This window comes from Rhipicephalus microplus, chromosome 8, assembly GCF_043290135.1.
Source record: "Rhipicephalus microplus isolate Deutch F79 chromosome 8, USDA_Rmic, whole genome shotgun sequence".
NCBI lineage: Eukaryota > Metazoa > Arthropoda > Arachnida > Ixodida > Ixodidae > Rhipicephalus > Rhipicephalus microplus.
Genome location: NC_134707.1, coordinates 17,869,082 through 17,892,889, shown reverse-complemented (window position 1 = coordinate 17,892,889; position 23,808 = coordinate 17,869,082). Strand labels below are relative to the sequence as shown.

At 42.7% G+C, this 23,808-nt stretch overlaps 2 protein-coding genes across 6 annotated transcripts in view; one reads left to right on the top strand and one right to left on the bottom strand.

The window, feature by feature from the left end:
• LOC119164196 (T-complex protein 11-like protein 1) overlaps positions 1-6,850 on the bottom strand; it is a 42,584-nt gene extending 35,734 nt beyond the window's left edge. For 2 of the 4 annotated variants that reach the window (XM_075871195.1, XM_037416327.2), the window contains exon 1: positions 6,669-6,850. The gene's annotated coding sequence lies outside the window, so the exon portion shown is untranslated. Of the gene's footprint in view, positions 1-119; positions 243-6,668 lie in introns of those variants that run through there. The other 2 variants (XM_075871198.1, XM_075871196.1) reach the window with 2 other exon arrangements.
• An 843-nt stretch (positions 6,851-7,693) lies between these two features.
• Positions 7,694-23,808, top strand: part of sip1 (septin interacting protein 1) — a 30,538-nt gene continuing 14,423 nt past the window's right edge. The window contains exons 1-8 of one of the 2 annotated variants that reach the window (XM_037416325.2): positions 7,694-7,901; positions 8,246-8,363; positions 13,239-13,396; positions 14,919-15,025; positions 17,862-17,919; positions 20,376-20,579; positions 21,178-21,328; positions 22,820-23,102. In XM_037416325.2, coding sequence (XP_037272222.2) covers positions 8,255-8,363; positions 13,239-13,396; positions 14,919-15,025; positions 17,862-17,919; positions 20,376-20,579; positions 21,178-21,328; positions 22,820-23,102 — 1,070 coding nt within the window. In that variant the 5' untranslated portion in view covers positions 7,694-7,901; positions 8,246-8,254. Of the gene's footprint in view, positions 7,902-8,245; positions 8,364-13,238; positions 13,397-14,918; positions 15,026-17,861; positions 17,920-20,375; positions 20,580-21,177; positions 21,329-22,819; positions 23,103-23,808 lie in introns of those variants that run through there. The other variant, XM_037416326.2, reaches the window with a different exon arrangement.

Below are 23,808 nucleotides of genomic sequence, written 5' to 3'. Positions count from 1 at the left end.
GCTACGCGCCTGTCCTCGATTGCTCATCGCGTCAGGCACGGTAGGTGTGGGAAGGATGGGGGGGAGGGGGTATTAAACGAAAAGTCACGGGCAGTATCGCGGCGACCTTGGGAAGGTACCTTGGCCTCCGGCCGACACCACGATTCACGAAAAGGTCGTATCCGATGATCGGCGCGGCGCGCACTAGCTGCGTGGGCGCACATTCGTCGACCTCGACGAAACTTCGGCCGAAAGGCGAGCGTGGGCGCCGTGAAATTGGCGGTCAGGAAACAGCGCGGAGGCCGACGACGGCCCTAAAACACGCGCGGCGCGTTCGTTATCTGTATGTTTGTTTCGGACTACGCGTACAAACGGCAATCGTGTCTGTTCTCTCCTCGCCAGCTGACTCACGCCCCCCCCCCCCCCCCCCCGTCTGGCACCTTCGCGTCACGTGCCGCGAGGCCTCGCCATTACGTAAGGACGCCCGGCAACCCATCACGGCTGCACGGTTTCGAGTGGAGACTAAAGTGAAGCGATAAACTAGTTTACATTCCAAAAAATTCAGTGTCGTTAATTTCATCACCACAGGTAAATTCATTATTAGGAGAGAATGTCAATGCCCCCCCCCCCCCCCAAAAAAAACTCAGAAATTTTCCGCAAAAGTCCGACGGTATTTCAAAGTGTTGTTACGAATTTTGACCACCCACATTGACACAATCGAAATTTCCTGGAACTCGGTATGTTAAATCGTTGGTCCCCTGAGGACAATTCACTTCATTTGCATCGATTACGAACTACGTAGGCACACCATCAAAATCTATAACGTCAAGGCAAGAGGTGAAATATTCTCAAAATAGCATCACTTTCTGCATTTTGTTTTAGCGCACTTTCTCGCTTACCAAGCGTCTTCTTGCGGCAAGCGACTATTTAAGCAATAATAGAAATAAAAAAAGCATTTTTGTTCCTCTTTAGTGTCCAGTTAACAGCGAGGCTGACCTTACTCGATCGTCCGGTGGCGTCACGCGGTACCGTCATGTAGGACGCCGCGATGCCAGCGTTCCTTCGTGCAGCGTGGCGACAACGTTGACGTCCACTGTTTGACCCAATAGCCACCCTAACCCAATACGGCCACATCACCCATAGCTCCATTGTCGGACCCAACATGCCAGCGGGGCGGTCAATTGGTGTACCACCACTCTTTACAACGGAAAGTTGGCACAGCAACAGCGCTGGCAACACTGCTTGCGTTCCTACGCGAACAGCCATGGCCGCACTGGAACGCTACCATAGGCATGACGATAGTTATAGGGCGAGAACAAAACGACGACACAGAGACAAGAAGGACACGAAAGACACCTTCTTGTGTCCTTGTTGTCTCTGTGTCGTCGTTTTGTTCTCGCGCTATAACTATCGTCATGCCATACCAACTAGCCCAAGCTGCCACACTTCTACGCTACCATAGGCGTGCGCACGGGGGAGGGGACGCAAACTTAGCACCATATATTATACATAATAAGGAGGGGGGGGGAGCACTGCAACGAACCTTCGCATTCCTTCACCCCAACAAGGGGAAACCCTGAGCACGCCTATATGTAGGCACCCGACAGTGGACCAGAGGGCGCGACGAAGCTTTTTGGGCCGCCTCAGCATTGTTGGTGCCGACCGTCAGGGATACCGAGAAAATGAAACTCTCGCTGAACACATTGAGACGCTGAAGTGCCGGTGCCCTTTTTGGCACGTTTTCAAAGAACGCTTTCAGGGCGCTTACATAATCAGCCGTGATTCCCTGCTCACAACTAAAAAAAAAATGATATGCACGTGCAAGTCCGGTTTTGCTGCGTCTACCCGCTGGGCTACGCATTGAAAGACACGGTTTTGCTGTGCCTACTCGCTAAGCTGTGTGTTCTGGCGCTACCATCAGATCTCGTAAACTGCATTGCCGGATGCCTATATTGAAGGCCAGCGCAGCGTTCTAGCGAAAAGCCTTTTATTTATTTATTTACTTATCAGCCGTGTATCACAACGAGCCATACTACTGCGCGAAGTCTCCAGGATTTGGCCCCGCCGCGGTGGTCTAGTGGCTAAGGTACTCGGCTGCTGACCCGCAGGTCGCGGGTTCGATTCCCGGCTGCGGCGGCTGCATTTCCGATGGAGGCGGAAATGTTGTAGGCCCGTGTACTCAGATTTGGGTGCACGTTAAAGAACCCCAGGTGGTCAAAATTTCCGGAGCCCTCCACTACGGCGTCTCTCATAATCATATGGTGGTTTTGGGACGTTAAACCCCACAAATCGAAGTCTCCAGGATTTGTAGTACTGCAGCTTGGTGTCAAGTTAGTGTCGATGTCGGTAGGTGCACCACGAGGAAATCGACTTTAATATCAAAATAAAATATCTTATCAGCACTTGCTGAGCGTCACACTTGCTGTGCTATTCTGAACACCGTCAGATTATACCATATTGTCATATTTCGTAATGGCGGCATTTTAGGCCAATCACAGAGGTCGTAGCAGTCCTCTGGGCCAATCAGCATCAATCAATGGCGGATTCGGACAACATGGCGGAATTTGACAGTGTCCAGAGTAACACCCCAGGAGACTTGTATGGCAGAGTGAACTCGCCTCCGAAAAAAAAAAAAAAAAGGTGTCAGTACAAAGGCTTGACAACGGGGGGCATCAGCCTCGCTCTTGCGACGTCCTTCATGTAGTGAAGCTCTTTTCGGTTATTTGACGTATCTACCCGAGGCAGGGTTTTTTTTTTTTTTTTTTTTTGCTCGTGGCCGTCGGAAAAATAACAAGAATTAGAGCCTGTTCATCGAAGCATTGCGAAGCTTAGCGTGGGTTCATTCGTAGAAAGGCGGGCCAAAACGCACAACCGCGTTTTGGCCCGCCTGGCTTTTTCTTCGTCCAATGTTGCCAACGCAAAAGAAAAAGTACTAGGCGCTTGTGAAACCCAACCACACAAACGCAGTAAACGAAACGTTATACAGCAACAACACACAGAGGAAACGTTTTTAAAAGAGTTGACTGTTGGGCAAGTTGGTGCTTTGACTTAGAAACCATCATGAGGACGCAACTAAACACAACCTACAAGAAAAAAAAAACAGACGAGGACAGGCGCAAACTGACAACAAGCTGTATTGAAGAAAGATCCACACCTTTATACATCAACACTCTGCGCAGGGGCACCGTCACAACAACGAAGAAAATTCAAACCAGGCGAGAAAGAAAATGGATTTCAGCATTGTACAACGCACTGGAGGTTTCACTCACGCACTCCTCACCTGTAATTTGATAAAAAGAAGCTTCTAGCATTTCGCGAGCCGTTCTATCTCTACTTCTGCCTAGGATTTTTCTGCCTATAGATGCGCAAGATTGCCGTTCTCTTGAAGAAACCGCGCAGCGTGCGCGACTGCGCCTGTGCGATAGCCAGGATCGTCTCCATAGCAACCGGGTACCACTCGCGCCTGCGCGATAGACACGAAGATGATCGATAACCGAAACCGTCATCGTAGCAACCGACCGATCAATTCGGAAGCGCGAAATTCAAGCGTGCGTGCAAACGAAACGAATTGTTATCGCACCAATAAGGAAACCCTTTGTTGTGCTCGAATATCTAACGTAGGGTATGTATATTAATGCTTGCATAATTTTGTGTTTGAATTTCCCTCTTTTTTTATAACCAGTGCACCATCGAGGTTTCCCAAGATACCTAGCCCCGCCACGGTGGCCTAGTGGCTAACGTACTCGGCTGCTGACCCGCAGGTCACGGGAGCGAATCCCGGCTGCAGCGGCTGCATTTTCGACGGAGGCGGAAATGCTGTAGGCCCGTGTGCTCAGATTTGGGTGCACGTCAAAGAACCCCAGGTGGTCGAAATTTCCGGAGCCCTCCACTACAGCGTCTCTGATAATCACATGGTGGTTTTGGGACGTTAAACCCCACATATCAATCAATCATTTCCAAGATACCTACTTACTTGCACTGAATGACTGTAAGTTAACGTGTGCTCTATCAACGCAAAGAAGGTCGGCGTGGCGTAGCAGATTACCTCATAAATCATCACCGTTCCGGTAATATCGCAGCGCAGTAATTCAACAAGCGACGCAGCGCCTGAGGAAACCACACTTTCATCCACAATCTTTCTTCGAGCAGCGGCGCAGAACAAGACACCTTTTTGACGTGCAATGCCTGAAGACCACCCTTGCACACCCCGACCTAAATTCCACTGACGAATACAGAAGCCAGCGGGCTCATCTTGGCGGGTCTCTAAGGTGGGGGAGCGCGACTTATTTTTGGAAACGGAGAACCCCAAAAGCGAGAGCTTTCCATAGGTAGCCACAGCCGGAGCCGAGCAAAAAGACAAATGAAATGGTGACGCTGGCGATCGAGCTGCTCCTATTTCCTCGCCAGCAACACTTTCGTTTGTGCGTGATTACTTCGCGGGGTCTTTGAACGATAATACGTGTTTATGTTTTGCCATAAAGCTGGAAAGGATGCCTTGAGAAGGCCAGGGAAGGGGGGGGGGGGGGCTTTCCTGTATGCCGTGAACTTCCGTCTTGCGCCTGTCGTCGTTAGGCCGCGCAACCAAGAAATGCCCGCCGCCTCGACCGAAATTGCGCCGGTGACCCAGTTTAACGGCGGCTGCAGGCGTCTCTGTGCGCGTCGACCTCGCACTCTTAAGATTAAAAGAAGAAAAACGCGGAAGTTGCGTAACCTCAACATCCAAGCGCAAGCACGATTCATGCTGCAACCAGGCACAACACGCACCCGATGTGAAGATACGACGCAGGCACTCGATCAGCTGACGGGCGAAAGTGTATTTTTTTTATGTTTATGTACCTTCCAGGCCTAGCGCCATTATGCAAGGGGAGAGGGGGGGGGGGGGCTTACGATGCGTCTATACATATTAATGCAGAAGCTGGTAATAACAATGCAAAGCCATAAAAGAAAAGAAAAAAAAAACGCGAGACTGTGGTGCTGAAGGAAACTGCACTGTGCAAGTTCGATACAGGACGCGGAGCAGCACACGGAGGACTAAGATAAACTATATTATTATGAGCAAATACCACTATGATTACTGATAAAATTTTGGGCAAGAACGAAAATTCGGTAGCCACAGGAATGGTGGAAGGACATATCGGATGGAATGGAACGTGATCCTCTCAATGACACGATCAATAGTCTCGAACATAACAAAGAAAGAGAATTTTTGAATTTTATGGGCTAATTTGAATTCAGACGATATGTCTTTTTGTTGACGATGGACAGTGCGCTTGCATACGTGGCTCTACAGTATGTACATAAGGAAAAGCTTATTCGCGCTGTCCAGTTAAAATCAACTCACCCCCCCCCCCCCCCACACACACACACAATATTCTCTTAAAATGTGAGCAAGTGGAATGCACAATGTGTAACAGCCGCAAACGTGAACAATGTTTTTTCAACAATTCTGAGTTCGTTGCCTTGCCACTTTACCTTGTCATTACCTTGCCACATTACCTACCACAAATGTTAAGCATCGACCAATCAAAAACAGCTAGCTCACGTTGGGGCAGTAGTGACCAACGAAAACAGACCACAGTGGAGGTTAGTGAAACAGACCAATCATTGGAAGTGATTGGAACTCCCAACATTCCACGCGCGCTTATAGGAAACGTTGCGTCAGAGAGGCTACATGGTTGCGTCAACTACGACGAGAAAGTAGCAAGCCCGATAAACATTGGCGGCATTAGGGTAACGAATTTATTGATAAAGATGATTGAAAGCTCAGCACAACAAAGGTGGCCTTTGCTGCAATGCTGCTCGGGGCGACGGTAAAGCGCGGGTTAATTACGGCACTGTTGTACAAGACCTATTATGCAGCCCTAAAGGTCACAGGGTGCACAACTACGGTACATAACATGCCCAGTTGAATTGGCATTTAAATAATTCAGTACAACCAGTTCGTGAAATTTTCAAAAATTGTTTGTAGAAAACGCCACAATTCCTTGAAGCTTTGCACCAAATTATGTAGAGGCAAAATAGTGGTGACAATAAACTACGACGCGTTTAAAAACTATATAATTATTCTGGTGAAATTATTTCAGGTTGACGTATACACACAAATGTTAATGGTTTTGTGTGGCCTCGCACTGCCTAATTAACTGCGTTATGATACCCCTACAAACCGCTAATTCGTTTGCAGCAAAAATTTTCTCTTTTTTTTTTCCATGTGACACTATAGCGCACGTGAATCACGTGTAAGTACCGACACCCATTCTCCTCGTGACGCACAAGTGTCGTACGAACTGTGTACGCGTGAATTTGCGACAGTATACTTATTCGACGACGCTGCTTCACATGATGTAAACAGTGGCGCAACGCAATGAAAAGCGTACATACACCTACACCAAACTGTTGCGTCGCATCCCGTCGACTCAATGTGCGTAGTTGTATCGGAAGCGCGATAAAGCAGAGACGACGGGCGCTGCTAATCACATCGCCGTCGATCAAAACAAGAAGCCCCAACAAGCAACTGAAGAGCATTTCAATCGCGACGTCGTATAACGGATCGACTACACTCCTACGACGCAGCACAGCTCGAGGATTCAAGGTGAATCTGTGCGCGCAACCTTCTGATGCGAACGCGGTTACATAACGCTGCAGACAGCTGAGCAATTCGACAATAAAAACGAGGAACGTTTCGTGCTCACCAAGAACGGAAAGCGTCCACTGCTAACCCTGCGGCACGGTCCAGTCTTGGTCCCGATGAATAAACTTTCTGGGTCAAAGCACGCTCCGCCAAAACACAGCAGTGCTCCGCGAACTATGCAGACGAGCGCTCGCTATCCGAGAGAAAACTCAAACTCGACGACGCATAACGAAAACTCGGCAGTCCAGCCAGCCCAGCAGATGGTCGCACACAAGCAGGAGCTCGGAAGTTTACAAAGGAAGTGACGCAGCTGTGCGTCATTCCCTAGAAATTTAGACGTCACATACCACGTGATGCAACGTGACGCGTTCGAGTTTTTGCACGTGAAGCAAATCTTCGCCGTCCGTTCTTTCACGGGAAGAAAAGTGCAAATCCATGAACCAATCAACTCTCTTGCGCATTACATATTTACAACATGGCAATCAAAAAATGTATCAATTGGGTAGTGCCAATTCTCCATGCACTTTCACGTGAAGCAAGTCTTCACCGTTTGTGTCAAGTTTATGGGAAGATAAGTGCAAATCCACGGACAAATCAACTCTCTTGCGTGTTACATAATTACGACCTGTCTATCAAAAACTGTACCTGTTGAATGGTGCCATAAAGTTTCATACAGGTGGTGCCAATCAGGGCACAATTATCAAGAAATGTGTCAATTTGGTCATGCTCGAATTATCAAGAGCTGCACCAGTTTAGCTTAAAAAAGACACCAAAGTGTGGAGTGCAAACTTTTCGCATAACAAATAGAACAGAGTATTCATCACCACCATGATCACTGTCGTACTCATTTTTTTTTTTTTTTTGTAACGCAATATGTGCAAAAAAAAATGCGGCGACCATCAAGCCTACCACGACATTAATTGCGTAGCCTTCGAGATTCCAACACAAATAACCGCCGCCCATCTCATCAGCGGTAGGGCTATCGGAATCCAGCTGCAGCCTTTTCTGAAGCCTCGTTTTGCGTGCATTTGTCGTCATTTCGTCTGTTTCGTCGTGTGAATTGTTGTGAACCGCTGTGAGATCGGGAGATGCTGCCTTGCGTCGCTGTTTTCCCGCAAGAGATTACCTGAGAGACACGAACGTAACCGATCATCGACTCACTGCTAAACTGTAGTGAACGTAGTCCTAATGCGTTGCGTCTGGTATCTGAAGCTAATCGAAAGACAGTGGTACTTGTGAGTAGGCAATTCGTCAGTCCCGTTTACCATCTTCGAACCAAGTTTTTAACTACAAGGTAAGCTCACAGAAGCCTCATAACTATTGTGCGAGGTTTCTGAATACATCTTTCAAAAGTGCACGCTCTTTAACCGGCGGCAAACCGCCCATCCATACGCGAATGCGCCGTTCGTATTGCTTGCAAATGTCGAATCGGAGTCGTATCGAATCGTGTTGGGTTTGAAGCACTGTCGTGTCAGTGTGCCACAGCCGTGCGAAATCACCATTCGTGGATTGATGTAGCTGTGTCAAGGTACTGTGCAGCATGTGTTTGTGCAATTACATCGTCTTGTTACAGCATCTTGTTAGAGACGTTTCGTGGTGTGTTTTACGTTTGACTCACGTTTGTTCGTTTTCTTTTAGGTCGTCAGCATGGCTGACGTGGAGATAGAAAACTTTGAAATCACCGACTGGGACATCGCCAATGAATTCAACATCAACCGAGTTCGGAGGCGGCCCACGAAAAATCAGCAGATTTACGGTATGTGTCACATAGTTTGCCGGTCGTGTTTTCCGTGTGACCCCGGAAAGGGGAAGCTCATTCATTTTACCTGTTGTTGCATATCGAATTTTCATTGTAATTTTGTCATACAGTGCCTCCTGATATTTTAAATGTATACATAATGGCCCAAAGCAAAATTAAGCGACGTCACAGTGATTGAAGTGCTGCTGCAGAGAAAAAATGGTGATAAATGTTGCGCCGTACTGTAACTTTTTGTTAGTAACTGCTCCAAAACGGCACTTTGAGAATGAAGACGGAAGACTCTAACCGTGTGAACTACTTGCAAGCCCTAAAGAAACCTCAATCATCCTAGTATGCCAGTATGCAGCTATATCGGCTGTGATCACGACAAGGGTCTGTTTGGTGTTGCAGTAGTCGTTTTTCAGACTTGGGGGGGGGGGGGGGGGGGGTATTTGCCGCTGCAGTACAGGCTTTTCCGTATGGTTCCTGTGTAATCCGTTGTGCCTGTGCGGTCTGTTGACATAGGCCGTTTTACTCAGCAGGCCATGTGCAAAAGACTGAGCCCCCTTTTTTCATTGTATGTTTCATTCTACAATTAACAGATCAGACTCTATCGTGCCTCGGAAGTAGGGAACTTACGCGTTAGGACTTGATGGTGACTCGAAAGTAGGAAACCCACGCGCAACAACGGATTTACTGAGGGAACTTAACGGTATCTCGAAAGTCCGCACTCAACAGGGGTAGCAATGTGATATATCGTTGTGGTCGAGGTATAGAATACCTCCATAGCTGTACGTGCCGTTCTGGCTCCCAGGTGACCTGGGCGACTCGGCCTCATCACGGATGCTGGCAAAATACTGAAAACCCCTTAGCGGCACGTAGGCTGCTGGCGTCCTAGTGACATAGGAACACCACGTACACTTGAAAAACAGCAAGAGCCGATGGGAAAACAATACAGGAAAGCTGTAATTGTACAAGCAAACATAGTTGCCAGATTCAGCAGCAGTCTGGCAATACTGGCCCCCCAAGTCTGGCAACTGACTTGTAACACCAAACTTCGGTGGCTAGTGAGGGGGGGGGGGGGGGGGAAGAAGGTGGTCAGAGCGGCACTGTGGTGGCAGAAAGATAGCTTTCTCTTGCTTCATGAAAGGGCTGCGGACACATTGTGGTGCTGCTGCAGGCAGTTCGATGCTCGCAACGCTCGCTCACATGTTTCCTTTCATGCTGTGCCCTGTAGCGTCGTGTGTGTTTTGCTTGTTGTCCACGCCGTTTTGCATGAGTGTGTGGATTGTTCGTGCACGTTTTCGTGAGGTACTGCTAGCAGTATGGACTCTGGCGTCGTGAAGAGAAAAACGAAGACACGCTGCTTCCCACCCGACTGTTCGACCGGGTACGTCTAGTCAAGATATGGCCAGCGTGTGTCATTTTCTGTGCCAAAAAAGCCTGAACGGTTCTCGACACAAGCTCAAGAATCTGCAGGCTGCAATTTAATAAGCAGTATATTGTGCGGCCGCTTACACACGCGGTCCAGGGCGAGACAGTGACGATTCCTCGTGATCAGCTATGCTATTCTGACCGTGTTCCCTAACCTCCCCAGTATTTGTCGAAGAAGGCACTGCTGCTTCAAAGACCGCTGCTTCAAGAAAAGGATGGGTCACCTGCAGCAGCAGCATCTGTCACTCAAGCAGTCCACAGGGGAGGTCTCTGTACCCGTCAGAATAACTGCACGTACTCGTGACAACACTTGAGAACACATTTACGTGGTTCTTTAGTTTAAAGCGGGTGAACAATGACAGAAAGTTAGCATCATTCCTACAGCTCGCAAAGCTGACCCTTGTTGGGTGTACCAAGTGCAGCACAATTATCACCGACAAGATAATCAAGTTTTACATGGTTATTTGGCTTCATCTGCTCCGGGTACATTATTCCTGCATCCAAATTAATCTCATGGGTACTTTGTTTTTCATCATTTTTTTTTGCATGATACATCACATTATCTATTTGTATTCTGTTACACGTGCACAGTTTAAGAGAAAGTTTTTTTTGTGATTTGCAAGGAACTGCGCTGATATTTTCATTTTTATATTGTTTACGGCTAATAACCGTGACATTATTTTCTTTATGGTGCCATTTCTCAAATTTTTATGTTCTTAAATTGTTTTATTTATGTATGTGGAACGTGTTTTCTTGCTTCTTTTTGGCTTCATGTATATTCATCAGTTTTGACTATGTTCTTTTAAATTAGTTGTGTGGACAAAATAAATTTTTATCTCTGCAGTCCGCAGGCAGCGAATAAAAGTGGTGTCATGTTGACGTGAGCAGTGGCAATGCATTCTTACTCCTTAGCCCAGCTATATTTTTATGAACGTCAGCCGCACATCGGTGCGGTTATGGTTATTAGGGTGCTATGAACGTCAGCCGCACATTGCACACTAGAATGATAGGCTACTAGTTCCAAAAAGTGATCCCTTTTAGCCAAAAGGGAGTGCAATGAAATAAAGTGTTATATTATTATAGAGACCACAACGTAAGGATCGGATACTTGCACCGCATCAGCGTAGTTCCGAAAGTTTAGGTGCATGTACGTGCTCATAAGGAAACAAGCAGCCAATAATCGTGAGCGCTGTGTCCGCAGTAGAAAGAAAGCCGCAGCGGACAGGCATCTTTTTGCGAGCCGCCGCTACGTGTCATGAAGCAGCGGATCGCCTTTTGCACCGCGCTTGCGCCACCTCCCCTTCTAGCCACCATAACCAAACAGAAGCTTGCCCTAATCACATTTGTGTAACAGAAACCAGCACATAGAGCAACTCATGAAGCTGTTTTTTTATAATTTTTTAAATTTTTGCTGGCTATTTGGTGAAATCTGAAAGTGGCTGAGACTTTATTTATCGCATAGTCTCATATCGTTTATCAAATGCTACTTTGGCAACAGTTACTGTGGTTGCTTCTATAATGCGGCACTCGCTTTATCAGTTTGATCTCATTCAGCCTCAACAACTCTTATTTTAGGTGTATAGCTTGTACGTATTGTGAATTCATTAGCCAGATGTCTCTGTAATTGCTTGTATATTACAGTTTACAACATTAATTATTGCCTGCAAATTATCTTTTATGTACTAAATATTAACATTTATGAGACAATTCCCCTTTGTCTTGAACGTGAGGGGCTGTATGGCATAGTTTGTCACCTGCTCCTAAAACATTAACAGCTACTTTAAATTAGCATTTCTTTCCTTCTCCGAAACTGCCCATGACTGCTGCAAGGGGACACTTTCCCTGCTCTATAAAGTGTTTTTGAAAAACACTTCCATCGTTGCTTGAAAGTAAATGACTTGCTCATGTTGAATGCATACGTCTTGTGCTTGGGCTGTCTATGAAGAGTCTCTGCTATTTACACATCATTAATTTTGTAAACGTTTTATCTAGAGCATTCACAAAATTGCTCAGTCAGCAAAATACCGTTTGTTTAACCTTATAGTGCTCAAAGACATGTAACGTTTGTTACTGTAATTGGTCATGATGATCTATTAGTTTATGTTCAGCGGCGCTCAATTCTTTTGTGCCTGTGAATACAATAAATCTAGTCAAAAACAGAAATAACTTATAAATATAGAAAATTATTAGCTACTGTAGCTGTAATTCTGACTATGAACTAGTAGTCGTAGTAGCTAGGCAAGCTGAAACATAACATTCATTTTTCTTTTGCATTTGCTTGCCAAAATGAAATGGCATTGCTTTGATAAATATGTCATGGTTTTTACAACACTACCTGCATGTTGTTGTGCATATTACTAGCCTTAGAATGACCCAAATTTCATTTACCAATGGCTGTGTTCTTGAAGCTTGAACCTTTTCGGTGTGACTGTCGAGGGATTATTCAGAAGGATGAGTTGAAAGTGAGTGCTGTCTTGTTTCGGACCTCTGTTTTTGTTTGTTTTATTATTTACGATAAATCCTAACCAACTTACTGGCTTTAATGTAGCCTAACTTCTTTTGCTTTTTTGTTTTTCATGTTTAAATTAAACAAAGGCCAACTTGCTGCTTTGCTTTAGCACATCCAGTAGAACGTCTTTAAAAAATTTTTCCACGGGACCACGAAAAAAAGAAAAAAAAAAAGTTCAGTAGCCAAGAGATTTATAACCCAAATGTGTAGTTAAAACCTGTCAAGTGCTGCCGAATTACAAAACAGACGTGTTGTACACCACTTAGAAAACCTATGCATAAGTTTAAAGGGCTGAAGAAGTCTATGAAAAGGCCTGGCATTTGTTTTGCAACTCTGCCTGAACCATACTTTTCTTGAGCACATTGATGGCGTTCTGGTTGTTGGAATTGTCAATTAATATACGTTTCTCCTCGTAACTACCATCACATTGACAGTTTGCAGCATATCGAGCAGTTGTGTTGGAGAAATGCGTGAAAAGTAGTTTCCAGGATATAGGTGTAGTAGATTCTTTGCTGGGACCAGATGGCAAAAATAAGGCATTCATAAACGTTCATGTGAGGAATGTATAAGCGAGTTTTTTTTTGTACAACTTATTTATGTAACTATGCTTGACTATGTATGTAAGCTACGTTAAGTATGTATTTTATTAGTTGTCACCTATGTATATTAGCTGCTTACCTATGTGCAGCCACCTGTGTGTAAACTGCACCTATATTTACATCGTAAAATTATGGTATGTTAATTTCTGGTTCCTTTGGTTCAAGGTGACCTAACCCGTTAGGGCTTTGCAATAAGCTAAAGTGAAATGCAGATAAAATACTCAAATTGAATTTAGCCAAAGTGGAGGTTTGCTGCAGCCAGCCCCAAATGTGGAACTAGACTGGTGCGTGATTGCAAGCACCTTTAGTCAATTTGTGCTTACTGACCTGTCTCCCCTCAATTCGTCCTAGGTGTCTGGGCTGACAGCGACGACGAAGGAGATGCGCGGCCCAGCTTCCAGTCCTCAAAAAAACACAAGGACTTCTCCGCACCCATCAGCTTTGTCAGCGGCGGAGTGCGTCAGGTGGGAAAGCCGGAAGAGAAGAAGGAAGAAGGCAGCGAAGATGAGGTGAGTGGCGCTAGAGACCCCCTTCGGCGACGGTGGCTACATTTGTTTTCGCTACTTGTTTACGCTAGTTGAGCACATTGGTGACTACGGGAGGGCAAGAAACATTGCTGATTATATTTAAATTATACTACAGAGAGCTTTGCTCTCCTCTATCATTGTTTGTTTGGTGTGTGCACGCGCAAGAGGTGGCATACGACATCTTAGGTAGTTTCGACGTAAGCTCTTTGTGGCAAGGTCCTCAGTTCTGTGGCATATGGGGAATTCTCAATGTGCATAAAAGATTGCAATAAAGTTGCATTTTAGACATTTAACTATAGAATCGTTTAAAGGTGACTGTCTAAAGCTGGGAAATTGAAACAATAATTACTTATTTTAGCAGTTTCATAATTCAGGCATTAAAGGGTTTACCTCCTAAAGTCTAAAAGTTCAACGATCTGTCATCTATGGTTTGCTCTGATGACTTCAGATGCCTCTAGTTTTTGTAAAACTTGAGCAGATGCCCTTCGCAGCTGTTCAAACCCACATTATTTCAATACAAGAAAGGCCATTCTCTGTCAGGTTGAGCATGTGCCCCGAATGGCGGTCGGCAGTCCTGAATGTATGGAACGATCAGCGTGTTCCGTGGTCGCCTAGTTACTACACTGTTTGGCCCTTAAAAACTAAACACCCCAATTAATTTAGAGCTACTTTTACAATCTTGATAATACTTTGGCATGTCAAATCTCACCATTCAGCTGGCTACAAGCATAGATGCCACGTCTTATCTTGTCAAGTCATGAATTATGTGAATTTATCATGTTATAAACTTAGATTATTTGCAAGGTGCAGTGTGTCCTGCAAGTCTTTCTAAAGACCATTATGTTCACTTCAGACCTACTCTTGGCAAGTCTGAATTGTCTTTAATGACATTTGTGCTAATGTCTCTTGCATTTGTATGTATATATTCTTTCTTTAATTAACTTAATTATAAACCAACAGGCAATGAAGCCAGCAAAAGTATAGAGGCATTATTTGGGGTCTTTAGCTGTACTGGGGTAATTAGTATATAAATTTAAAGGAGATAAAGTGCATGAAAAGGCAACTGGCCACTGGTGGGGGCTGAACTTACAAACTTTGGACAACACATCCTGTTTACATGTCGAGAAAATTCTAATGAAACTTCAACAAAGTGGACAGAAGGACGGCTTCCACTGTAGCTCTTTTGGCAGAGCTTCATAAGCGCCCTCTGAGGATTTTAGGCTGAGGTCCCAGCCAGTTGAAAGGTGTGTTTTTTTCCACTTTAACCTCAATAGATTTATGTCATAATTAGTGCGCTACAGTTGAAGACTACTAATTAGGCTTCTATAACTTCAATAGATTTGTATCAAAATTAGTTAATTATATTTCAAGACTTGAAGCTTCCGTATTTTTTTTTACTTCATAGTCGCTTAGTTTCATTAGGTCGTACGTAGTAAATAAAAAAAGCCCTTAATCAATCGCCCTTCCAACACTCTTTAGTAAGGCCTGGCTATTCTTATTTCAGCGTGCATCAAGCAGTGAGGAAGAAGTTAAGGTTCCAGCGAAAACCTTGAAGACCGGATTCGCTGGTGGTCGTGGCGGCGTAGCTCACGGCCTGCTAGGTGCCGAAGGGTAAGTTGTTGCATCGAGTGCGCTACGTGTGTAGCGCACTAAACGCTGTACGTATTGTTTGCTGTTCTATGCATATTATTTTCGTTTAGTTGTGATCATTCTATATATCATAGTCATTACCCGACATCAGGAATCTTATTATAAGCATATCACATGTGTAGATATATCCACAAATGCTCAAATTGTCACTGTCAAAAGTGGTAACTGGTGCTGGCATAATGTCACTCAATGCTCGATCGTCTTTAAGTTCCAAGTCGCGCTTTCAAACTTCATGCCGAAATTGCCACAAGTACGTCATGGATTTCAAAGTCTATTCTCGTCATTTCAACTGCATTAATTGACTGCAATTTCTTATACTTAGCATGTCAAGTTTACGGTTTCCTCATAGGACAACATGCTTCATTTTTACCGATAGTAAACTACGCTCAAACTTAATTATAATGAAGTTGCACCTTACACAAAAGTAAGTTCGTTATATCCAAAGATTTCTTATAAAAATTACATATGTAAAACTACAACTATTGCAAAAGTACTCGTCATTTACTTCGTTATAACTGATATTTTGTTATATCTTAGTTTGTTATATTGAGGTCTGAGTGTATTTAGAACTTAGTAGATGCTGTCAAAATTTGTCACGTCATGATGCTTGGTGCTGGAACCTCAAGGTGGCATTGTCCTCTCCGTTTTCTTTTTGCGCATTTTCCTACTAACCTAGTGTCTTCTTGGGGCAAGCGTGGTGTGTTTTTGTTATAAGGAAAAAGTGACATCCTCATACGAGAAAGATTGTGTCTCTCTTTGTTGGAGTTTCGTCACTTCCGTTTTGACAGACATTGGGCAGATTTTTAGTCTTGTGATGGTCAGTCAGATTTAATGTCAAATTGTCGGTTTGTTCACCACTGAAGACAAGTTCCTCTCTTTTTTCTTCTTTCACTTATGCATTTACTTTGAGGTATCATTTTAATAAATAATATTTACTATCAAACCTTGATATAATATAACAAAATGCCGGTTATAACAAAGTAAATTAATAGTATTCTTACAATAAATGTAGTGTTAGGAATATACCTTCATAACAAATTTTTTTTATTTAACAAACTGATTTTTGTGTAAGATACAGCTTTGTAATAATGAGGTATTAGTGTACTGTACTATGGATAAAAAACAATAAGAAAGTCTCATATGCCTTGCTTGGCTTTAGCGTTGGCACTTCATTGCAGTTGCTGGTAGGGATTATATTGTAAGATAAAGTGCAGGCGCACATACAAAAAATAAGATTTGCTCTCAACGTTTCGACCAGGGACTGGTCTTTTTTTTTAATAGTCCAGTCCCTGGTCAGAATGTTGAAAATAAATATAACTTTTTGTTTTTGTATGTGTGCCTTCGCTTTACCTCACTATTCACTGAATCCAATGAATATGAAGTTATGTGCCATGTATATATATGTATGTATATATATATATATATATATATATATATATATATTGAATTTTCATTTTCTAAGAGTGATTATTTATGAGAGGGGTTTAACCTAATCTTACTGCAATGTAATTTGTATACTTAAGCAAGGGTGCGCATGCCTTATTTTGTTTCAGTTGCAAATTTGTATATTTTCTTTTTTTGATGTTGTGCTCTTGTTGAAATGTGCCTTTTTGACTGTGTAGTATTACATAGTTGCTTTAGAATTGCTTCTTCCTGTCATATTGGGAGGCAAGGGGTCATCGAGTGTCTAATGTTGCTTTTTTTATGATGAAATGTCGATGTAGTTTTGGTATTTTTTGTGAATGCATGCGTAATGGAACCAGACCTCTAGCTTGTTACGTCTTGGCATAACTTTGTAATTGTTCCATCCTCTTTGTTTTGCCAAACCCGTGCGTTTGGTATCACATAAACGAGCTCGATGGTGCAGTTGCATCAGAAAGCCACGAAATTTGTTTTGGCAGAAAGTGAACAGAGTTTGTTGAATCTTCTTATTGGTTATAATCTCCCTTTGGGCCTTAAAGTATTGAATAGGCCTTTAGAATATTTGAAAGCCTTGTAAGTAATGAAAAAATGTCATTTTGGCGAAGCATATAGGAAGATGGAGTTGTTGTGATTCTTTTGTATAACGTGTCATTTCCAGGCTGGGCACTTTCAGCGGTATACAAATGGTTGTACAGAATTACATAAGTTTTGTGTACTCTTGCATGATGTCTGAAATGCTTTTGCAGGATTGCGATAGGAAACAGATATTTGCTAAGTATGACTCGTAAAGGAGATTAAAAAATATTAGAAAATGATGTAACAGTATGTACATTGTACCCTTTTTTATTCTGGTATTCTAGAACCATCACACTTTATAAACTTTAAGCTTGGCTCTTGTTCAGTTTAACACGTCCCATCCTGACCGGGGGAGAATTTCTCTCGACTTGGTTTATGTTTGAAAGTAGGTGTACTTGTGTTAGTTTGATTTACCAGTGACGTAGCTGAGAAGCTGCGACATTCAGAAAGTTAATTGTTCGTAACTAGGAATGTTGCTTTGGAATTTAAATTGTTGTTTAGTGAATTAGTGACTCACTAGACATGATTATTTGGTCTTTGAATGCTGTCAGTCATATTATACATTGAATTAACACCCCATAACCAATAAATTAGCCAATAAAATTTTTACATGTTACTGTGAAATGCCAAACACTGTCCACGAATCAATCATGAATTTCTTTTAATTATCTTTGAGGTTTCTTTGACTCAATCATTTGTTACAAATGTTTGCGTCCTGATTTGATTTTTGTTTATAAACAAGCGGTGTTCTGATAGATTACTTTTTGACTCTGCGGTTTTTCTCTCTCCTTCTTTGCAGGGGCTTCGGCAACTGGGAGAAATACACGAAGGGTATTGGAGCTAAGTTACTCCTTCAGGTGTGAGATTGATCGATTGACTTTTGCAGAGTGATCATCGTCGATCGAAGCCGCTTTTCTGGGCTTTTTCCTTTCTTTTACATTAAAAGCCCTTTCTTTTTTAAGCCTAGCAAACAAACCACTGTTACCTGCATGATATCTGTAATATCTTTGGGGATTTCATCATTAAAACTTTGTCCGTGCTGCTGAAATAACCAGAAAGCCTAAAGAAAATGTCGGGGCAGGATAATTTTTTCTTGCTTAAAACTTATTTGCTTAAAGTTAACTGCTTTGTGATTAAAAAAAAACAGTTAATCACAAATTTTTACCAGCTTTCCGTGACACCAGATCACTGCAACATATATTAGAATACTAAACAAGATTGGAATGTCTTTGTATCATAAATTAGGTTCTAAAAGGTTGTGGCTAATATTAATTTCACTTTAAATTGGCACATTTATTTTCAATAAAATTTACATTTCACAGCTGACACAAGCTGAAAACTAACCTCAACTTTTTGACATTCTTTTGATATGCTAGAATGCAAATGTTTTTAATTCATTTGGCAAATTGGCCAGGAAATACACTATTAATATGTTTATTAAATGTACATGGCTGGCATTTAACTTGTGATTGCTAATGTTTTTTAGACATCAAATTTATTGCTTATTGATGCCTAGTGAATCATCCAGCAGAGTCAAAAGTCATCGATATTAATGTTTTTGCAAGTACTCAGTAATGAGATATAGTCTTGGTGTTCTTAACAACGCTACTGTTTCTTAACTTCTAAGAAGGAAAATTTCTTGGTTTTTAGAAACAGTTGCTCATTTTTTCTATCTAAAATGAGGTTCGAACTTTTTTTTTTCTTCCGCAAGACGTAAATCATGTTGACATAGGTTGGCCGATATATTAATCTTTTTATGTAGATCATCACGTTGACTGCGTCGCAGGTGCTGATAAACTTGTTACTGCAAGAAGGAATGCTGCTGCTATATTGAGTAATGCTCATGCTTGCTCCGTTCAAAATTTCCCAAGGACTCCTGCAGATTCTGTAGTATTGTGCCCGTATTCTAGCCGGTCATGCAGGACATGATCTTGTTAATTTTAATGTACATGATAGTGCTATTTACTGTGTCTTTTGACTTTGGTTGGTACACATGCAACTTAACATATGTACCATAGGTATTCAAAGGAATTGTTCATTTATGTGCACTATAATAATTCCAATAACAAAAGGGTATGAGCGCTGGGAAGAATTTTATAAAGCTGCAAAAGGAAGGAATAAGAAAAGAAGCTGTAGAAGAAATTAAAGCAGGAAATTGAAATCTAATTTACTTTATTTTTACTTTGAAAGAGTACTGACTGCATGATGGAAATTAGAATAAGCACTCATTATCAAATAAAATATTCAGCCACACTCATGTTAAAGTTACGTTAAACAATTTATATTTGGTTCATCAAATTAGGTGTATTAATAATTTTTTTATCGCACACACAACACACAGCACTGTCTGCTGTTAGAAAGTGTACCTAGTCAGTAATGAGACCAATCTGGGCCATGGCACCTGTGTTCTCGATAAAGGCAAAAATGCTGTAGGCCCGTGTGCTCAGATTTGGGTGCACGTTAAAGAACCCCAGGTGGTCGAAATTTCGGGAGCCCTCCACTACGGCGTCTCATAATCGTATGGTGGTTTTGGGAGGTTAAACCCCGCACATCAATCATCAAATTGGTAATTAGACCGACGTTAGTGCAGTATGTGCATTCCTCTGCTAGCATGAGACGGCTGATATAGTCAGTATAACAAACGTTTATACATGAACAGTTTATCCTTTAAGCCTTTATGGCATATCTCTATGATTATGAGTGGAAAACTTCTAATTATGCAAGAGATAATTTATAAACACTTTTTTGTAGCATGGAGCCACGAGTAAATTATTGTAGATTCTCAGGAAGCAAAAATGTCCTTGTTCCAGGATTGAACTTTGGACCAGCGCTTTTTTTAAAGTTTGGCACAATTGGTTGAGTGATTATTCTAGCCATTGAACTAACCTATTGACCGCCTCAGAAAGCTGTTGGCTGTGGGTTTCATCCCTAAACCAGGACAAATTTTTTGGCAACTAAGAGAGCTTCTTTCTGAAAAATCTGTAAAGATTTCGTTCTGACTTCGGGCTACGAATGTGTGGCTGTCAATTTCTCTTAAACCTCTCGCCACCTTGCGTGATTCCACAGAACTGACTTGCAAGGCTAATGTAAAAGTGGTATTTCCATGCCTCTGTGGGAATGAGTCGTCCGATAAGATCAGCAAGAGAAAGATTTGTACATGAACAGTCTATCCTTGGGGCCTTGATGCCGTCTCTTTACGATTATGAAGGAAAAACTTACAATTCTGAGTTTAGTCACAGTCACTAAATTTTTTAGTCGATTATTTGTATTGGCAAAACCAGAGCTTATTTCCATGTATCCTTTCCCTCTCTAGATGGGCTACCAGCCGGGTAAAGGTCTCGGCCGAGACCTGCAAGGCATCTCGGCACCCATCGAAGCAAAAGTCCGCAAGGGCAAAGGAGCCATCGGTCTGTACGGACCGGAGACCAAAGGCCCTAAGCTTATGACAGCGGAAGCGGAGGACTCGACGAGTCACAAAGGCGCGCGGCTTGAGCTTAATCAGTGGCGGAAGCGCAAGGTGAGGCAAAAGAGCTATTTGCTGAAAGCTGCTGCTAATAGGATTCTGAAATTTTTGAACACGGGGTGTGGCTTGAGCCAGTGTTTCCACAAGCGGACATGTCTTCTTCAAGACTTCAACTGAGTACCCTAGCACATCTGTGTGTATGTTTCGTACCATCCCCTTCAAACCAAACTAGAGAAGAGAAGAGGGCAAGTGTGAAAAGGAGTTGGGGACAAGGAGGGGTCAATGTGCTGAATATCACGAGTAAAATAAAATAGTAAACGGTCAGTAAAAATATAGAGAGGAGAAAGGAGTGAAAGATGTTAGATATGCAAGATATTTACATTAAAAATTTAAGGACATCGTTTAAAACTATAACCGAAGTGATTCAGATTAAGTGACATAACGTCCAATGTTTCAAGTATTGGAAGCAGACATCTAATAAATGAATGCATAAGATGTTTGCACAAACGTACAAATATTTTTCACAGATACAGGAAATTATCCAGGTCCTTGGAAGAGGACCTGGAAAGACTTAGGAGAATCTGGGAAAGTTTCACATAGTTCATTTGTTTGCATCTCTTCATCTGTTCTTTTCTATCTGTTTCACATGCAGGAAGGCGAAAAGAAGGTGACGTACGTCTACAAGACAATCGATGAGGTGAAGTCTGAAGGCGTGTACAAGAAAACACCTACCGGTCCACAGAGCAAGCTCAGCAAGGTGAAGGTTATCGACATGACGGGACCAGAGCAGCGAGTTCTTTCTGGTGCGTACGTGGCTTCTCAGAAGTTTCTCCAAACTTGAGAGACAAGACAAAAATTTCTCCAAAAGTGTAGCAGTTCGGAGTGGAGGCACAAGGCCTAGCTCAGTATCAATTACATTTAACTAGCATAATTCGACAACATGTAACTCAAGTATCTTGGGTTGGCTTGGTTTAATCACACTTAACTTAGGATTAATTGGGTACTGTCTTAAGTAGCTGCAATAAAAACCTATTAGTATTGACTGTGATTGGCTCAATCAGTACTGATTAGTATATTTCTTAGCTTGACATTGCTAGATTCATCAAAATTTAACTTGGATTACTTCGATTAATTGGCCTCAAGGTACACATGCCAAAACGAAAAAAAAACATGTTTGCAGCATTAATTTGTGGATAAACGTTTGCTTGTGACTGTACAGTGGCAGGGAAGTGGCACACTAATTACAAAAAAATTGTAAAACATAGACGATAAAAATTCCAACCCTCCGCCATGACACACTGGCTGGCATTTTGTTGTCAAAGTGCAAGGTGGTGGGTTCAACTCCCACTGGTCATAGTTTTGGTCCCACTGGTCAGCTAAATCGCGCGCACCTACAATCACAATCTGACCTTCCAAGAAAAAAACCAAGTTTGGTCCGTTACGTGCCAAGCGCGTCGTGGTGTTGATTTCACCGCACTACACTGGTGTCACGTGGAAAAGTGCCTAAAGATGAGGCAATTTATTGTCATGGGACAACACATTTTGTCTGTTATTTTATTTATGAAATACTGCAGGCCCATTCAGAGCCCAGGCAGGAGTGGATACAAACATAGGTAATAATAATAAACATCATGCATTGAGAGAAAGCGAAAGTGTACATGCATATATGTATACATCATTCACTTAATTGCCAACTATTATAATAGCAACAAAAACAATATATATATATATATATATATATATATATATATATATATATATATATATATATATATATATATATATATATATAAGAAAACAAAAAGTAAAATGACTGATAGGTACAACAACTACAACAGTGTGCTCTGTGCCTATAAGCTATAAAGTAAGTGCCGACAGAAAATACCACAGTTCTCAGTATACCACACACACACACCCCCCCACAAAAAGAAGATTGATCGCCTATGCACAACAAATTACACCACAAATTATGAAAGTAAAAAGAAAGGAGGGTACTATTATGTCTTATTTAACCACTTGTTCTATCAGGTCAGCACTATGTAGCCATGTCGATGATTGCTGAACGACTACCATTATGATCACTGACATGTAAAAACTACTGTCGATGAGGCAGAGCTGTCTATGGCATTGCTGTAGCCCTGAGGAATAGTAAATGCAGAAACATCAGTTGGTATGTTGCACCGAGTCATATTTATGAGGACTTCTGATTATTCAGACTTTTGATAATTCAAACAAAATCTTGAGGTTCACTCGAGTTTGAATTGGCTCGGCTTATTGTCATCCTGATCTCGCAGGTTATCACGAGCTGCACCAGCAACACTCGAGGCCTGACGAGCGCGAGGAGATCGAGCTGAAGCGCGCCGTTGGGTCGCAGTTCTCGGTGCCGGAGCTGACGAACAACCTCGAACTCTTGGTCAACATGACGGAGCAGCAGATCGTGCAGAACGACCGCGACGCCAAGCACGAGGAAGACCGCACCATCAACCTCCGTCACGAGCTGGACCGTCTCGAAGAGCTCATCACGGCCGAGGAGAAGCAGGAGCGCAGGCTGGCGAAACTGAGCGAACTCGTGCAAGCGTGAGTTTGGTCCTCCCGTAGCGTGGGGGACCTTAGCCGCCAATAACAGCTTGTTTATTGCCCGAACGTTGAGCTTTATTGGATTATGCATTCTTTTTCCTGGTCCCCGAAAAGCTGTTTTACATGCTGAAATTGCAGTGAAAGTGTTTGTTTCGTTTACTCTATTTGCCCTGCTAACAACTGCCACTCACAGCAGTTGCATTTCTCTTGCGCTGCGAATTGGCTGCGAGTATCGCTTTGCCACTGCCACTGCATGCAAGGTTGCTTGCTGCCGTTTGTTGCGGTAGACACTGTCATTTTTTTAAATGTAATCTAACAGTCTGTGTGTTATGATGTTGATAAGTCATGATATTGTTAAGTTTTTATCGGTGGTAGTGAAGAGCATGCATCTTTTGTCATTTCGAAACAACTCTCAATCCAAGTTTATTTTCAAAAGGGCAACAGCGACCATAACCAAAATAAACTCGTCAATGCAATTATGGCGGCCCAGCGCAATTTCGACGGGTTCCAAACCAAAAATTCCTAATCTGCTGGGAATGCAGGGAAAGATTGCCAACATGTTCCGCTCATGGTCATGGCGAAAGCAATCAACCGTTCTCTGTAGGCTTGTGCGAACATTCGAATGCTTCGAATGTTCGAACAAATAATGCAGTATTTGAAATCACTTCAAATCGAATTTAAATTATTGAAAATTTCAAATTATTAA